Source organism: Argopecten irradians, chromosome 4 (assembly GCF_041381155.1).
Source record: "Argopecten irradians isolate NY chromosome 4, Ai_NY, whole genome shotgun sequence".
Taxonomy (NCBI): domain Eukaryota; kingdom Metazoa; phylum Mollusca; class Bivalvia; order Pectinida; family Pectinidae; genus Argopecten; species Argopecten irradians.
Window position 1 is genome coordinate 24828510 of NC_091137.1, and position 14341 is coordinate 24842850.

General features: G+C 37.6%; 1 protein-coding gene across 3 annotated transcripts in view; it reads left to right on the forward strand.

Annotated features, from left to right (window-relative positions):
* Positions 1-14341, forward strand: part of LOC138321083 (zinc finger protein GLI3-like) — a 171294-nt gene that overhangs the window by 155648 nt on the left and 1305 nt on the right. For 2 of the 3 annotated variants that reach the window (XM_069264494.1, XM_069264495.1), the window contains 11 exons: positions 2206-2417; positions 2819-2942; positions 5416-5573; positions 6547-6696; positions 7118-7282; positions 7848-8006; positions 8334-8435; positions 8857-9024; positions 9401-9524; positions 10037-10132; positions 11089-14341. The exon at positions 11089-14341 is cut by the window's right edge and continues 1305 nt beyond it. In XM_069264494.1, the coding sequence (XP_069120595.1) occupies positions 2206-2417; positions 2819-2942; positions 5416-5573; positions 6547-6696; positions 7118-7282; positions 7848-8006; positions 8334-8435; positions 8857-9024; positions 9401-9524; positions 10037-10132; positions 11089-13685 (4055 nt within the window). In that variant the 3' untranslated portion in view covers positions 13686-14341. The remainder of the gene's footprint in view (positions 1-2205; positions 2418-2818; positions 2943-5415; positions 5574-6546; positions 6697-7117; positions 7283-7847; positions 8007-8333; positions 8436-8856; positions 9025-9400; positions 9525-10036; positions 10133-11088) is intronic. The other variant, XM_069264496.1, reaches the window with a different exon arrangement.

Consider the following 14341-nt stretch of genomic DNA (forward strand, 5'->3'; position numbering starts at 1 on the left):
TAGGGGACAGTGATGTTACAAGTTATAGTTAACTGATCCACTGTAGGGGACAGTGATGTTACAAGTTATAGTTAACTGATCCACTGTAGGGGACAGTGATGTTACAAGTTATAGTTAACTGATCCACTGTAGGGGACAGTGATGTTACAAGTTATAGATAACTGATCCACTGTAGGGGACAGTGGTGTTACAAGTTATAGTTAACTGATCCACTGTAGGGGACAGTGATGTTACAAGTTATAGTTAACTGATCCACTGTAGGGGACAGTGATGTTACAAGTTATAGTTAACTGATCCACTGTAGGGGACAGTGATGTTACAAGTTATAGTTAACTGATCCACTGTAGGGGATAGTGATGTTACAAGTTATAGTTAACTGATCCACTGTAGGGGATAGTGATGTTACAAGTTATAGTTAACTGATCCACTGTAGGGATAGTGATGTTACAAGTTATAGTTAACTGATCCACTGTAGGGGATAGTGATGTTACAAGTTATAGTTAACTGATCCACTGTAGGGGATAGTGGTGTTACAAGTTATAGTTAACTGATCCACTGTAGGGGACAGTGGTGTTACAAGTTATAGTTAACTGATCCACTGTAGGGGACAGTGGTGTTACAAGTTATAGTTAACTGATCCACTGTAGGGGACAGTGGTGTTACAAGTTATAGTTAACTGATCCACTGTAGGGGACAGTGGTGTTACAAGTTATAGTTAACTGATCCACTGTAGGGGACAGTGATGTTACAAGTTATAGTTAACTGATCCACTGTAGGGGACAGTGATGTTACAAGTTATAGTTAACTGATCCACTGTAGGGGACAGTGATGTTACAAGTTATAGTTAACTGATCCACTGTAGGGGACAGTGGTGTTACAAGTTATAGTTAACTGATCCACTGTAGGGGACAGTGGTGTTACAAGTTATAGTTAACTGATCCACTGTAGGGGACAGTGATGTTACAAGTTATAGTTAACTGATCCACTGTAGGGGACAGTGATGTTACAAGTTATAGTTAAACTGATCCACTGTAGGGGACAGTGGTGTTACAAGTTATAGTTAACTGATCCACTGTAGGGGACAGTGGTGTTACAAGTTATAGTTAACTGATCCACTGTAGGGGACAGTGGTGTTACAAGTTATAGATAACTGATCCACTGTAGGGGACAGTGGTGTTACAAGTTATAGTTAACTGATCCACTGTAGGGGACAGTGATGTTACAAGTTATAGTTAACTGATCCACTGTAGGGGACAGTGGTGTTACAAGTTATAGTTAACTGATCCACTGTAGGGGACAGTGATGTTACAAGTTATAGTTAACTGATCCACTGTAGGGGATAGTGATGTTACATGTTGTTGTTAGCTGTTTCACTGTAGAGGATAGTGGTGTAACATGTTATAGTTAGCTGATCCAAGTCATTGTGGGTGATAGGAATTTGAAGAGTTTAGTTACAGTGACTGAAGTTACTGATCAAAGTTACTGTAAGAGAAAGTAGTGAAACATTTTTTACTGACAAAATTATTTCTCAATTTTTTTGAAGACAAATTTGTCTGTCAGATCACTTTCATAGACAAAATAATTTGCCAGATCTTATTCACAAACAAATATTTGTTTGTCAGATCTTGTTTACAGATAAATACAACTGTCATATCTCATTCACCTACTGATTAACCAGTTATACAATATAGCCCAACTATACCTCTCCTAGACAATTACAGCCTCCAGTTTTGTTTGCCACAGTCCCAAACAGATAATTTGCTGATTTGTACAATTATGATAAATTCTTGTGTCTGGATCTGTAACTAGAACTCTTTGATGTATAGAGGAAGGAAAGCGTACTTGATAAGTGGATGATGTGTTTATATCGGGTTTAGTTCATCTTAACTAAAACGAACATTTGTAAGAATTATATCTCTGGCAGACTCCCTGTAGTCAAAGGGAGTACAAGGTTATCAGAAGAATACCTAGAATGCCAAATTTCCTATCTATTGTCTAGGCATACTGCTATATTACAAATGTATGTCAGCTATCCTATAAGTTGTTTTGCAATAAATATATTCCCTTTGTTTTCTGTAAACTGTTGTAAATCTTGCTTCATTTTGTATCATGTAATTGTACAAATTACAACTTTTTGTTTTACTAAGAGCTCATATGTTGGTGTTTAGTGTTTTTAAACGTTTTAATGAATTACTCCCTTTCCAGCCTCACTTGGAACTGCCAGTCCCGCCATGCAGCAGATGGGGCATCCCATGAACCCCTACATGCGATCGGGACCCAGTAGTATGGCCGCCTCACCCTTCATCTATCCCATGATGCCCCCAATGATGGGAGCAGGACGAATTCCTCCCGGGACTCTAATACCGCCTACCTCACATTCACAGCCCATTCACCCACAGCCTAAACACAACCCACCAGTAAGCAACCACATTCTGTACATTATTATATATACCTCATAAACAACACCTTCATCAAGTTGCACGTCATATTTCTCCTGTTTATATATCTCTTTTGGTAATTCATTTCTAGAAACGCTTTCAAATTGAATTAAAGTTTGAGAAATGTTGCTTTTTTTCCATCTTATGTACAAACTTTGTAACAATGGAGATATAGCACCAGGCAATCTTTTTATATAAGTCTTTTTCGACAAAGTTGATGTATATATCCTTTCCCTGCATTAAGATATAGTTCAGATAAAGAGATGAAATAATTAGAATAACTATGAATCTGTTTTTAGATGAAATAATTTTGAGAACAAACTGACCTTGACCTTTGTGTTGAAGTGATATGACCTTGACCTTTGAACTGATATTTTTAGCCCCAGATCTCCACGACGACCAAAGAAGCTGGTAGTAGTGTTGTGAGCAGTAGCACAATAGACAATGCCATGGGGGAGAGCAAGCGGTCAAAAATTAAAAAGGAAGCAGACATGCCAAGTATAGGTAAATCTCAACTCAAATATTTGTAAGAAAATCTAAAATTGGACTTCAGTATACAAACATAACTATATTTCCTTTTAAGAATGATCATTTTTGATATCAATGAAAAAGGTGTAACACATTTTGAATAATCATACTTCGAACAAATTTATGGTTACCAGGTATAGCATAGTTCATCCCCCGTTAATGTTCATTAGAGGGTGTTTGTAATATGTGTATAACAAACTGATGGGTATAACAAAGTTGTTGTTTTTTGTCTCCAGAGATTAGTAATAACCATGTTTTACTCAAATTATTTCATTTCCCCCTTTAATCAACTTTAGCTTTTCTCTGGAATGTACCCAATAAGAAAGTGAATATTTCACTACTTGTTTTCATTTTTTTTATTATCTTCATTGTGTTGTCTGTAGGTAACAATACAAAATTAAATGGAAACTTTTTTATATATGGTGTGCAGAATTCTCTCTTGAGAATTACCTAACACGAAGCATATTTTGTTAGCTTGCATTGTACCAAAATAATTTTTAGAGTGTCAAACACCAGATTATAAACAGAATATATTCAGGGTTAAAATGATAAACAGCAAAACCATTGAAAGCTTTGAAACTCATTATAAGATTTAAGTTGCTTTGTTTTAGTATAGACCCAATTGTCTGGTTACTGTATCATTTTATATGATTATTTCTACGGAATTAAACAAACATTATTACCCCAGCTGTTATAAGAATATCATAGTCTTGCAAGTGTTTGAAAACATATGGTAGATATTTGACAAAATGTTGGGTAGATCAACACTTGACAGTAAATCTGTTTCAGTGACAGAGCTTTTTTATGGTGTAACTCCTAACCCATCCTAGCTCCCAATGTTGTGCAGGAATTTTAAAAGATGAATGAGAAATGAGGATTGAAGTGAATTTTATGTCTAAATAATCAAAGAAAGATCAAGACTTAAAAGACAGCCTCTGGGCAAATTCAAACACTTGTCTGAAACTGAATACTTCATTGGCCAACTTGATTGCTCATGTCTGTGTAACAAGACACTTGATTGGCTGATTATTTTGATGGAAAGGAGTGAAGATTTTAAATCAGCTCATTGGCAAAGAATTTTTTCTGCAAATTTATGAGTATGATTTATGATATGAACCTGTTCCCCCTTGAGTAGAATAGAATGATCCAGTTTATTACAGAGGAAAGCTCACTGAGACAGAGGATATTTTCAGTACATTAACATCATTAGATATCACACTGCTCTACTAGATGCTTGTCCTGATGTCATCAGTTTGCTGGTTTCACGATAATGTAAAAACATTTTTTATCAAACACAAGAATAATGAAATTTAATGGTCTATAAAATATAATATCATTGATAAAAAGTGTATACAGCTATAACACAAATAGAAAGGTTGTTTACAAGCATGAAAAAATATCACCTGAACTGGATGGGGTATAACGAGTTTCAGAGAATTGTATATATAAAAAGCTGTCTAGTAGTACAACACTTTTTATGTCTATAGTATCCAGTGTTATTCTAGATAAAATATTTTCAAATTTTCTGGCACGAAATGATGAATATGTTTTAAATTATACTGTTGTAAGATATACTCTCAGATATCTATCTCGACACACCAGTTAATGGCTCCCCTCGAATTTCCACCTGCTTTCATGTCGATCAAATTCTTGAAAACATGTCCGTATCTGATTAGCGCTCCCCTGACTGTGGGGAGCTCGTGCTGTGGAGGAGAACCGAATATGATAGGTTTCCTAAAACACAAATATTTCACAGAGAGCTTATCATCCATACACCTAGAAGCAACATATTACCTTGCCTATGTAAAAACAGATCCACACCATCATGTTAACAAGTCTCATATTCTGTTTATCCCAGTTCCAAACTGTATCACAAGGCACCAATGCCATCAAATACATATCACATCAAAGTGTATCCAATACATTAAAAAACTACTTAAGGTTACAATAAAGATTTTGATGGTGTTCAATTGTGTGAGAAGCCTATTGGTACATCCTGGTGATGTTTCTATATCAACTAAATAGCTATAAGATATTGGTAACAAACACATTATCACCAGCCCTCTACCTCTCGGTATTGAGTTTGAATCCCTTGTGAGGTACAATGTAGTTACCAGTTGGTTTTTCTCAAGGTACTCTGGTTTCACCCATTTTTTAAACTTCGCCTGCCTTTAAAACGACTCTGGCAGTTAAAAGTATGTTAAACCAAAAGCAACAAAACAGAATGCAACACATGGCAATTTCGATACCAACTCCATATTTCATTTTTATTGTTTCAGTTGATAACAATTTTTATACCATCTTTACCTCCTTGTTTTAGCTGACATTCTCTTCCTCACACTGTTTCCATTGTTTCAGTATTTCCATATCAGATATACCTTTATTATTGCTATTAATGTTATCAGAGGTTCTCCTCCTCACCTTGACTGTATTGTCTTCATTGTTTCAGCAGATGACCTACACGATGACGATGATGAGAAACACAATGGGGAGGGTATGGAGAAGTCTGGCCACATCCCTGTGGAGGGGGAGCCTGACTTTATAGAGACAAACTGCCACTGGGAGGGGTGTAACTGTGAATACGAAACACAAGATGAACTAGTCAAGGTACAGTTTGGTGGTGTCCACACTGAAATTAAAACTTCCAGTTTACATATTACTCTTCTTGTCAGAAGTGCAAAAGAAGCAATTTAAAGGACAATTTGAAGATCACAAAAAAGTTTTGAATGAGATTTATTTAATGAGATGATTTTCCTTATGTATGTAAATATAACTCCAGAAACAGAAAAAGAAAGAATAGAAAGAAACATATCTGAAATAATTTCGCTTGAAGGTCAAGGCAGTCTTGTTTAAGCTTTAATAGGTATTTCATTTTAAGAATTATTCAAGTTTTTTCCCTGTAAGAAACCTCTATGGATAATTCGTCACAGAGGATATAAATAATATAAACTTTATTTACTTTACATTAATTTCGAAACAAGTTATACAACTTAAGCAATTTCTCTCCATAGCCCAGATCTGACACCCTTCGCACGCTTAAATCTTGGCCATCAAGAGTGATTTGTTTAAGTTGTATAACTTGTTTCGCAATCAATGTAAAATAAATAAAGTTTATAATATTTATAACCTCTGTGACAAATTATCCATTGTTTTGTCAGACTGAGAGGAAGTCATTATGAGTATATGTTAAAGATGCTCCACCGCTGACAAATGGTATTTTTTCACTATCAAAAACAGGAGCAGACGATTTGATATTTTTCTTCAGTGACAAAAGTTACTTACTTTACACAATTACCACCATTGAAAAGTTTGAGCTTCTAATTTTACTTCAAGTTAATAATATGAAAAACAGTTAATTGCATCCCGAAAAAAATCTGTGACACTATATTCTATATGAAATGAAGTACTGATTGCGCATGCAACAAAGGCGAAATGAATTATTTTATATTTTAATTTTTTGTGTTAATTAGACATATATATACACGATTAAACACAAATTATTGTTCGAATGATGAATATCATTTATGCACTGTCGGCGGTGGAGCATCTTTAATAGATTATCATTGTTTTGTCATTACAGCATATCAATATAGATCATATACAGGCCAATAAGAAGTCGTTTGTGTGTCGCTGGGTGGAGTGTACGAGGGAATCCAAACCGTTTAAGGCTCAGTACATGTTGGTCGTACACATGCGCAGACATACAGGCGAAAAACCACACAAGTGTACTGTAAGTGGTCCAAAGGTCAAACTTGTCTTAAATCTAAAATTCATGATCTAACTTCCAGTAGATTCAGGAAAAATGACATTCATTTCACTAAATAGTTTCTGTAATCAATTCTTTAAAGTTGATTTTTATTATTCTTCTATACAGTGAAGAGATGTTTGAAGTTAATTTATGTATGTTCACAATTATAGAAAATCAGGAGTCTATACTTCTAATGAAAGTTCCAGATTTTCAACAACCAAACACTCATCTATACATCTAAACAATAGTCTGTGAACATTTCCTTAAACTCTGAAATTCAGCAGCAGTTAAGTACATTATGTGACCAATCTCTATGATTGCAATCTTGAAAACAACTTGTTTTTTCTCTTTTTGGATCAATTTATCAAATTTTATAGACTTCATTCTTTTATTTCGTTTACAGTTTGAAGGATGCAATAAAGCTTATTCTCGATTAGAAAATTTGAAGACACATCTACGGTCGCATACAGGGGAGAAGCCATACATGTGTGAATACCCTGGGTGTACGAAAGCTTTCAGTAATGCCTCGGACAGAGCCAAGCATCAGAATCGTACTCACTCCAATGCGGTAAGTACATCGTATTTGTGGAGATTAGTGATCACTGTACACTTAAACTGACACGACAACTAACTCTGGGATGAGATAGCCATGTAGTTAAGGTATCTGAAATCCTACCTCTACGCTTGTCTTCTATCTCTGGGACATAGTGGCTGTGTGGTTATGGCATTTCTTCATCCCTGGGTTGTGGGCTCTTCATCCCTGGGTTGTGGGCTCTTCATCCCTGGGTTGTGGGCTCTTCATCCCTGGGTTGTGGGCTCTTCATCCCTGGGTTGTGGGCTCTTCATCCCTGGGTTGTGGGCTCTTCACCCCTGGGTTGTGGGCTCTTCACCCCTGGGTTGTGGGCTCTTCACCCCTGGGTTGTGGGTTTTTGGCCCCTGAGTTGCGATAACAAAGAAAATAAGAAGTATTAATATAACCTTTTGGTTGCAGTCACTGCCAGAATTTTTGACAAGGAATATTGCTAATTAAAACTTAAGTCTTAGTTTGTAATGCATTTAGCTGATCTTATGAATTCTTTGATTTCAAAATTTCAAGTATCTGAAATAATTTTTTGCTTTTCACTTTTCATCAGAAACCTTACGTCTGTAAAGCTATGGGTTGTACGAAACGCTACACCGACCCTAGTTCACTACGGAAACATGTAAAAACTGTTCATGGGCCTGACTTCTATGCCAACAAGAAACACAAAGGAGATAGCTGTAAGCAGGAGAGAAATATGGAGTCCGACCAGGTAACAATTGTTTTTTTTTTTTTTTTTAGATGTATGGCAGAGTATCAAAGCTTGCCGCAAGATTGGCCTCTAAGACCCTGGGTTATTGAGATTTTCTCAGCAGAATTCTAATACTAAATTATCTCCCCCTAGTATAAAACTTAGGGTCTGGTCAAATCTATAATCAGACATGTCGTACAGACAAATATTATGCCAAATTTTAGTGATGTTTTTTGCTTGATCAAGTATTGTTACCAATCTATCGAATGGCCTAAGGGAGGCAACTCTGCTATAATGTTTTGGATTTTGGTGCAAGGGAAATAACTCTACCATAATATTCTGTTGCAGGATCAAGACAAAAAGGATGATAGCAGTACAAAGAAAATGGAGGAGTGTCTTACAGTCACACCACTTCATGCTGCCATGTCTGGAGAGAGGAGGCGTTCACAGGTGAGAATTTGTGGCAGATGAGACAATATTATAAGGAGATGATCAGGTTTGATGAGAAAGGGAAGGTATTTACAGAGATCACATGTGATTACAGCATGACCATCTCTGATGAGGGTGTGTGTGAGAGGTAATTATCTCACAAGGAAATAGGTGTGATTGTGAGGAAATAATCGCAGGTGAGAATTTGTTGGATGACAAAAAGAATATTGGTGATAATTACAGGTGAGAATTAATGGTATGGTAATGAGAAGACAATCAAAGGTAGAGTAGAATAGCTGTGACAATGTCATTAGACAAAATGTTCAAGGCAATCTGTCCCTTTATCAAGACACAAAAGCATTTAATTATTTTACAGTGATTTTATATTATAAAATAATTGGGAGATTTGTGTTTAATTCTTTTAAAACATTTGCTTTGCCAGGACAATGTGGGTAACGCGTTATCACAACAGCATCCGTCACCACAGAGTAGTCCCGAGGTGAATGTGACCAACTCTATACAGCCAGAGATCATAGAGGAACATGTGGGATCAGGGACGCAAGTTACATTGGAGGAGGAAGTGGACATCCCCGAACCGGAGGAGGCTGATGTAGGATTACAGTTTATATATGTCTGATGGAATCAAAGTTGTATACATAATTGTTACAGTAGTAGTGTGCTGTTAACTCGATGTAATGGGGATTTTATTTACCTTATTCAGTAGATGATGATACCAATTCAATAAACCAAGGTTTCGAAGTTTGACCGTGACTGGTTACATATTACTTTAATTCTCTCCTCTCAGACAGAATACAATTTTAGTTGACCTCATTAAAAAGCAAAACATAGAAATTTGATCTCTCTCAGATCGACATACCTGATGTGTTGATAATGATATTACAGGGAGAATTTTGATGTGCATTTGGATCTTATGATATTGATTTTTGTGTTTGTATTTACTGTAGTGATATTTTGTTGGTTTACAGATACCGGGAGGAGGGACGGGGACAGTTATTGCCCGTAACAACCGTCTCAACGTCGTCCATCAAAACCGTATGAAAGGAAAGATGATGGGCAAAAACAACTCGACGTTACCACAGATACCTGGAAGTGAGTATTCTGTTCTCTGTAGCGGAACTGGACTGAGTCTGTCATCTGTGACCAGGTAGCTCAATTGGTAGAATATCTGGCTAATGGTTGGAGATTCCGGGTTTGAATCCCAGTCTGGCCGCTTCATTTTCTCCTCTCCAATTACATACCATTGCCTTGTGTCTATAAAGATCCATTGCTCATTTAACTTTCTGTCTGAATTTGCATCAACAGTCTGGGAATTTATACTGAATGGTCAAAAATTGAAAGATTCTTTTATTGTCTTGCTCCTGTAATCACCTATCATAATCAGTACCAATATTTTGCGAAGTTAGCTTGATGAAGGATCTCGGAGATAATTCCTTAAACTATCATTGAAAGTGTTGTGAAGAAACTGACTTCAATTGCATGAATTTAACAGCATTTTCCTTGAACATAGAATAAGTTTATGTATGTGGAGTTTATGCTGTGCAATGTGTTGCAATCAATTTTTGAGATGTTTTTGATTTTCATTTGATGATTTTTTTCCCCAGACAATCGTATCAATAGTCAGAGCTCCTTGACAGATCTGCCCAACAAAACTTCTCAAGTCAAAAATCCACAACTCAAAAGAATTATGGATCTCAATGGTAGGTGTTTTACTGATTGTCTATAACTTATATTCTCAATCACTGTCCAACCTCTTTCTATACAGTTGTTGACTATAGTCGACACTCGGTATTGACGTTTTTTCTCCACAGTAAATGTCCTATTACATTCAAATTTTCAATGCAGTGTTATATAAAAAGTTCCAAATAAATTTTCTTTATGCTACGTTAATATTTATTTTTTTCCATATAATGATTAAATGGCTGAGGAACAAGATAAATAAAACAGAAGTTATTATCATCAACAAAATGGCGGTTTGTTGCACCTTTGCTACACATTGCAATATAAAAAAAAATCTTAATGCAGATTTTAAATAATTTATAAGATCATTTCAGAGTAAGTTAAACTGATTACACTTGCCTTAGTATGTTTAAATTGAATGAAATGGCACAAAAAACTTGAATTCTGTCCGGCAAAGACTTGGAACGAGACTTAAATCTACAAAGTACGGAAAGAGTTAATTGATCTGGGGCCATTGTAAAACTTATCTCAGTATTCCAGTCAAGTGAATTTGAATATATATAAAGTTTAAAGTTTTCTTTATAAAATCAGATGCTTTTGAAAATTGATTTTGCTGAAGTGATCAAGATTGACATGTATGCAGAATGTGATAAGTAAGCACACATAAAAAGGGGAAACTAATCAAGAAAACTTGTTATTTTAGAATCCTACATGACTGTTACAGCTATAGAAGATATCTTGACAAACAAGATAAAGTAATGAAAATTACATACCGGTTAATGTCTTGATCACCAAGTGAAGAGCAATGTAATGTGTCCTCTTGGCCTTTAAGCAAAAGTCAAAAATATTTTTGTTTATCGAGTGTTCACCAAGGTGATATCATGCTTCATTTAAAACTGAAATATTGGAGATGGTAATGTTTTTAGTACTAAAAACACAAATGTTACGAGTTTGACATTTGTTTTATGTGTTACAGGTCATGGAGACAAGCCGTTGCCTGGTTACCTGGGAGGCAGTCGTCGTGACAGCAATACCAGTACAATCAGCTCTTATCTCAGCAGCATGAGGTCAGAGGCCAGTCCGTGTTTTCCTTTCGGCAGCAAATTCTCCAGTCGACGGTCAAGTGAAGCGTCACAGTTCAGCGAACGTCTCAGCATTACAAACTCTCCTTATGAGTATGACATTACGGGGAATATGCCACATCATGGCCCACATTGTGGTTCTAGTCGACGGTCCAGCGAGGCTAGTAACATCAGTAATGTAGCAGCCCAGCTGCAGAAAGCACATCTTGGTAGCAATCCCAGCCTCATAGTTCAGTCCCAAGCCATGCCACTTCGTAGTCCCTCAAGTAAATATTCCAGCGAGCGTCTGGCCCGTTTTCTGGCCGCTCGCAATGAACTGGATGGTGCACGAACGAGTACGCCGTGTCGCACCCCTCTACCTCACGAAATCCCCAACAGGGATGTGCGAAGGTACAGTGATCCTGTAAGGACATTAGACCCCAACTTCAGTGTGTTGAAGAGACTACAGAGGTTTCACAGCCTGAATATGATGAAACCCCTTCCTGTTCCTCCGTCTATGAAAAGTCTGTTGAGTAAGACAGGCTCAAACAATACGTTCCATTCATCAAGGAGTAGTATTATGACTGATCATAGTCTGGCAGAAAATGAAGAATGGTCACCTGGTTGTCCAAATGACGGCAGTATGGATACGGACATCGAGGCAGCACTGATGGAGAAGATGTTGGAGGATAACGAAGACATGATCATACCTGATGATATGAGGAGATTCTTAAACGAAAGATATGGAAATCTGTTAGGTGTTGATTCTGTGGTACCGGAAAACGATGAACAACCAATGACAAGGGGCAACAATGCTCCAAACTCTAATCAGGATGTAGGGGCAATGGACTCGTATTCCAACCAACCTACACCCATGCCTGATAATATGAATGACATGCAACGCTCTCCTGGTTACTACGGTAACCAAGGAGGGATGAACCAATCACAGCAACCAGGCATGCAATTCAACAACGGAGGAAACACTCAGCAATTCAATCAGGGACAAATTTGTGGTGGTAACTCGATGCCACAAAACATGCAGCAGCCAGTGCCACCAAGCATGGGACAAGGTGGCATGCCCAACCAACAGGGTCTGCCACCAAACATGCAGGTGAATCAAATGTGGCCTCAAGGTGGCCCGCCTAATTACAGCATGCCACAAGGAATGCAAGGTAACAACCCTTCACAGTTACCTCAGGGACAAAGTGGCAACATGATGCCACAAAACATGCCACCACCACAGACAAGTGGAAACATGATGCATCCACCTGCGAGTGGTGGCATGCAGCCGCCGATGAAGAATGGGCAGATGATGCAATCACATCAAGGCCAACCAGGAATGCAAATGATGGGTAACCACATGCCACATCCTCCTAACAACCAACAGATGCCACAGGGTATGCCGATGTCTCCAGGTGGACCAATGCCACCCCAACAACGTATGAACCAATCAAATATGGGATCTCTACCAAATATGCAGCAGGGTAATCGCATGATGAACAACATGAACGGTGGCAATATGAACCAGTGGCAGATGATGGGGAATAATGGACAGGGTGACATGAACTCTATGCCACAGGGACAGATGCCACAAGGACAGATGCCACAGCAGCAATTTATGCCTCACCCACCAAACATGAACAAACCACAAGGCATGCAATCGAACATGTCTCAAAACATGCCACAGTCCAACATGCAGCCGATGCCACCCAATATGCCTCAAAATATGCCACCAAATATGCAGCATATGCCACGACCACCACCATCAAGTAAGCAGGAACGGGATAGTCCACAAGTCCAAGTTCCTCATATCAGTACATCACAAATCTCATCTAAAAACAAGGCAGCAAATCGTAATCAAATGATTATGCGTCAACATCAACAACAAATGATGGCCAATCAGAATACATATAACAATAATAACAATCATGTGTACCCACCCACGGGCAACATGGTACAGGGGTACGGGGGCAACATGTATAATAACATGGGACAAGGAAACATGAATGGACCCCCAATGTACCCCCAACAAAACATGAACATGGCCCCTCATCCCCCACCTGGACCCCCACATAAACCTGGGGGTCAACAACCCCCTCCAATGTCTCAACAACAGCATAATCAGCAGTTAAAGCCTAACATGTACCAACAACAGAACCAACAACCCCCGACGTCTGCGGGTGGTTACCCGAATCCCCTCGAAATGTCGCCTGGGTGTAATCAAGTTACTAGCTCAACAGATCGTAAGGAAATCACTGCTCCACCCATCGAAGAATTCATGGAGAACATTAATTCAATATCCTCTGAAAACCTTCTGGATAATATAAGTTCAATATCTACTGAAAATATTAACAATAATATGTACACTGGCGGGAATCAGCGATCTGCATCACAAACATCGTCGCGTTATAACCCGCAGTCGTTGCCAGGGAATAACATGGTGGTGAACGATATGAGTTCAGTGTTAACACAGTTAGCAGAGGAGAATAAATACCTAAGTATGCGTCAATGATATTAATAGTGGAATAAGTTGTGTTAAATATTGATTGTGATGAACCCATTGGCATATCATTTGTGAAATTCATCATCATCATTTCATATTTTATTTTGATATGAAAAATTTGAATTATGGAGACTATTTCTTCCTAAAGCAATTGTTGATTTTCCCCACCATTACCATATGATGCATGGTGTTGTGAAAATTTGTGTATCAGTGGACGACTGAATAAGTACGAATGGATGAACTGTGAATGTATATAACTATGTGACTTGTGGAACAGATAAAAGTGCTAATTCTCGTACTTGTTTATAGTCACATTAATCATGAAAATCGAGGAGATTTCATCGACTGTGTCTGGAACACACAGCTTTTGTTTATACTCTGGAGGAGAGAATAATCTCAGTTGTTTTTGCTCAGTGCTAGCATCATGTATGTTGACGATGACGTAACTACTGTACAGTGACCTATATTTGTTATTGAAGTATTATATTACTCCTGTGTAATGTATCTGTCTGTTAAAATAGAAGATGATAGATTTTTAAACATGTTTAACTCGTCCACGTTTGTAATGTCATAATGGACTGATTCCACCTTTAAAATGAAAGAGTTCAGATGTGTTGTAACTTAGAATTAGAATTCTTATCAACCAAATATGAATTTGATGAACA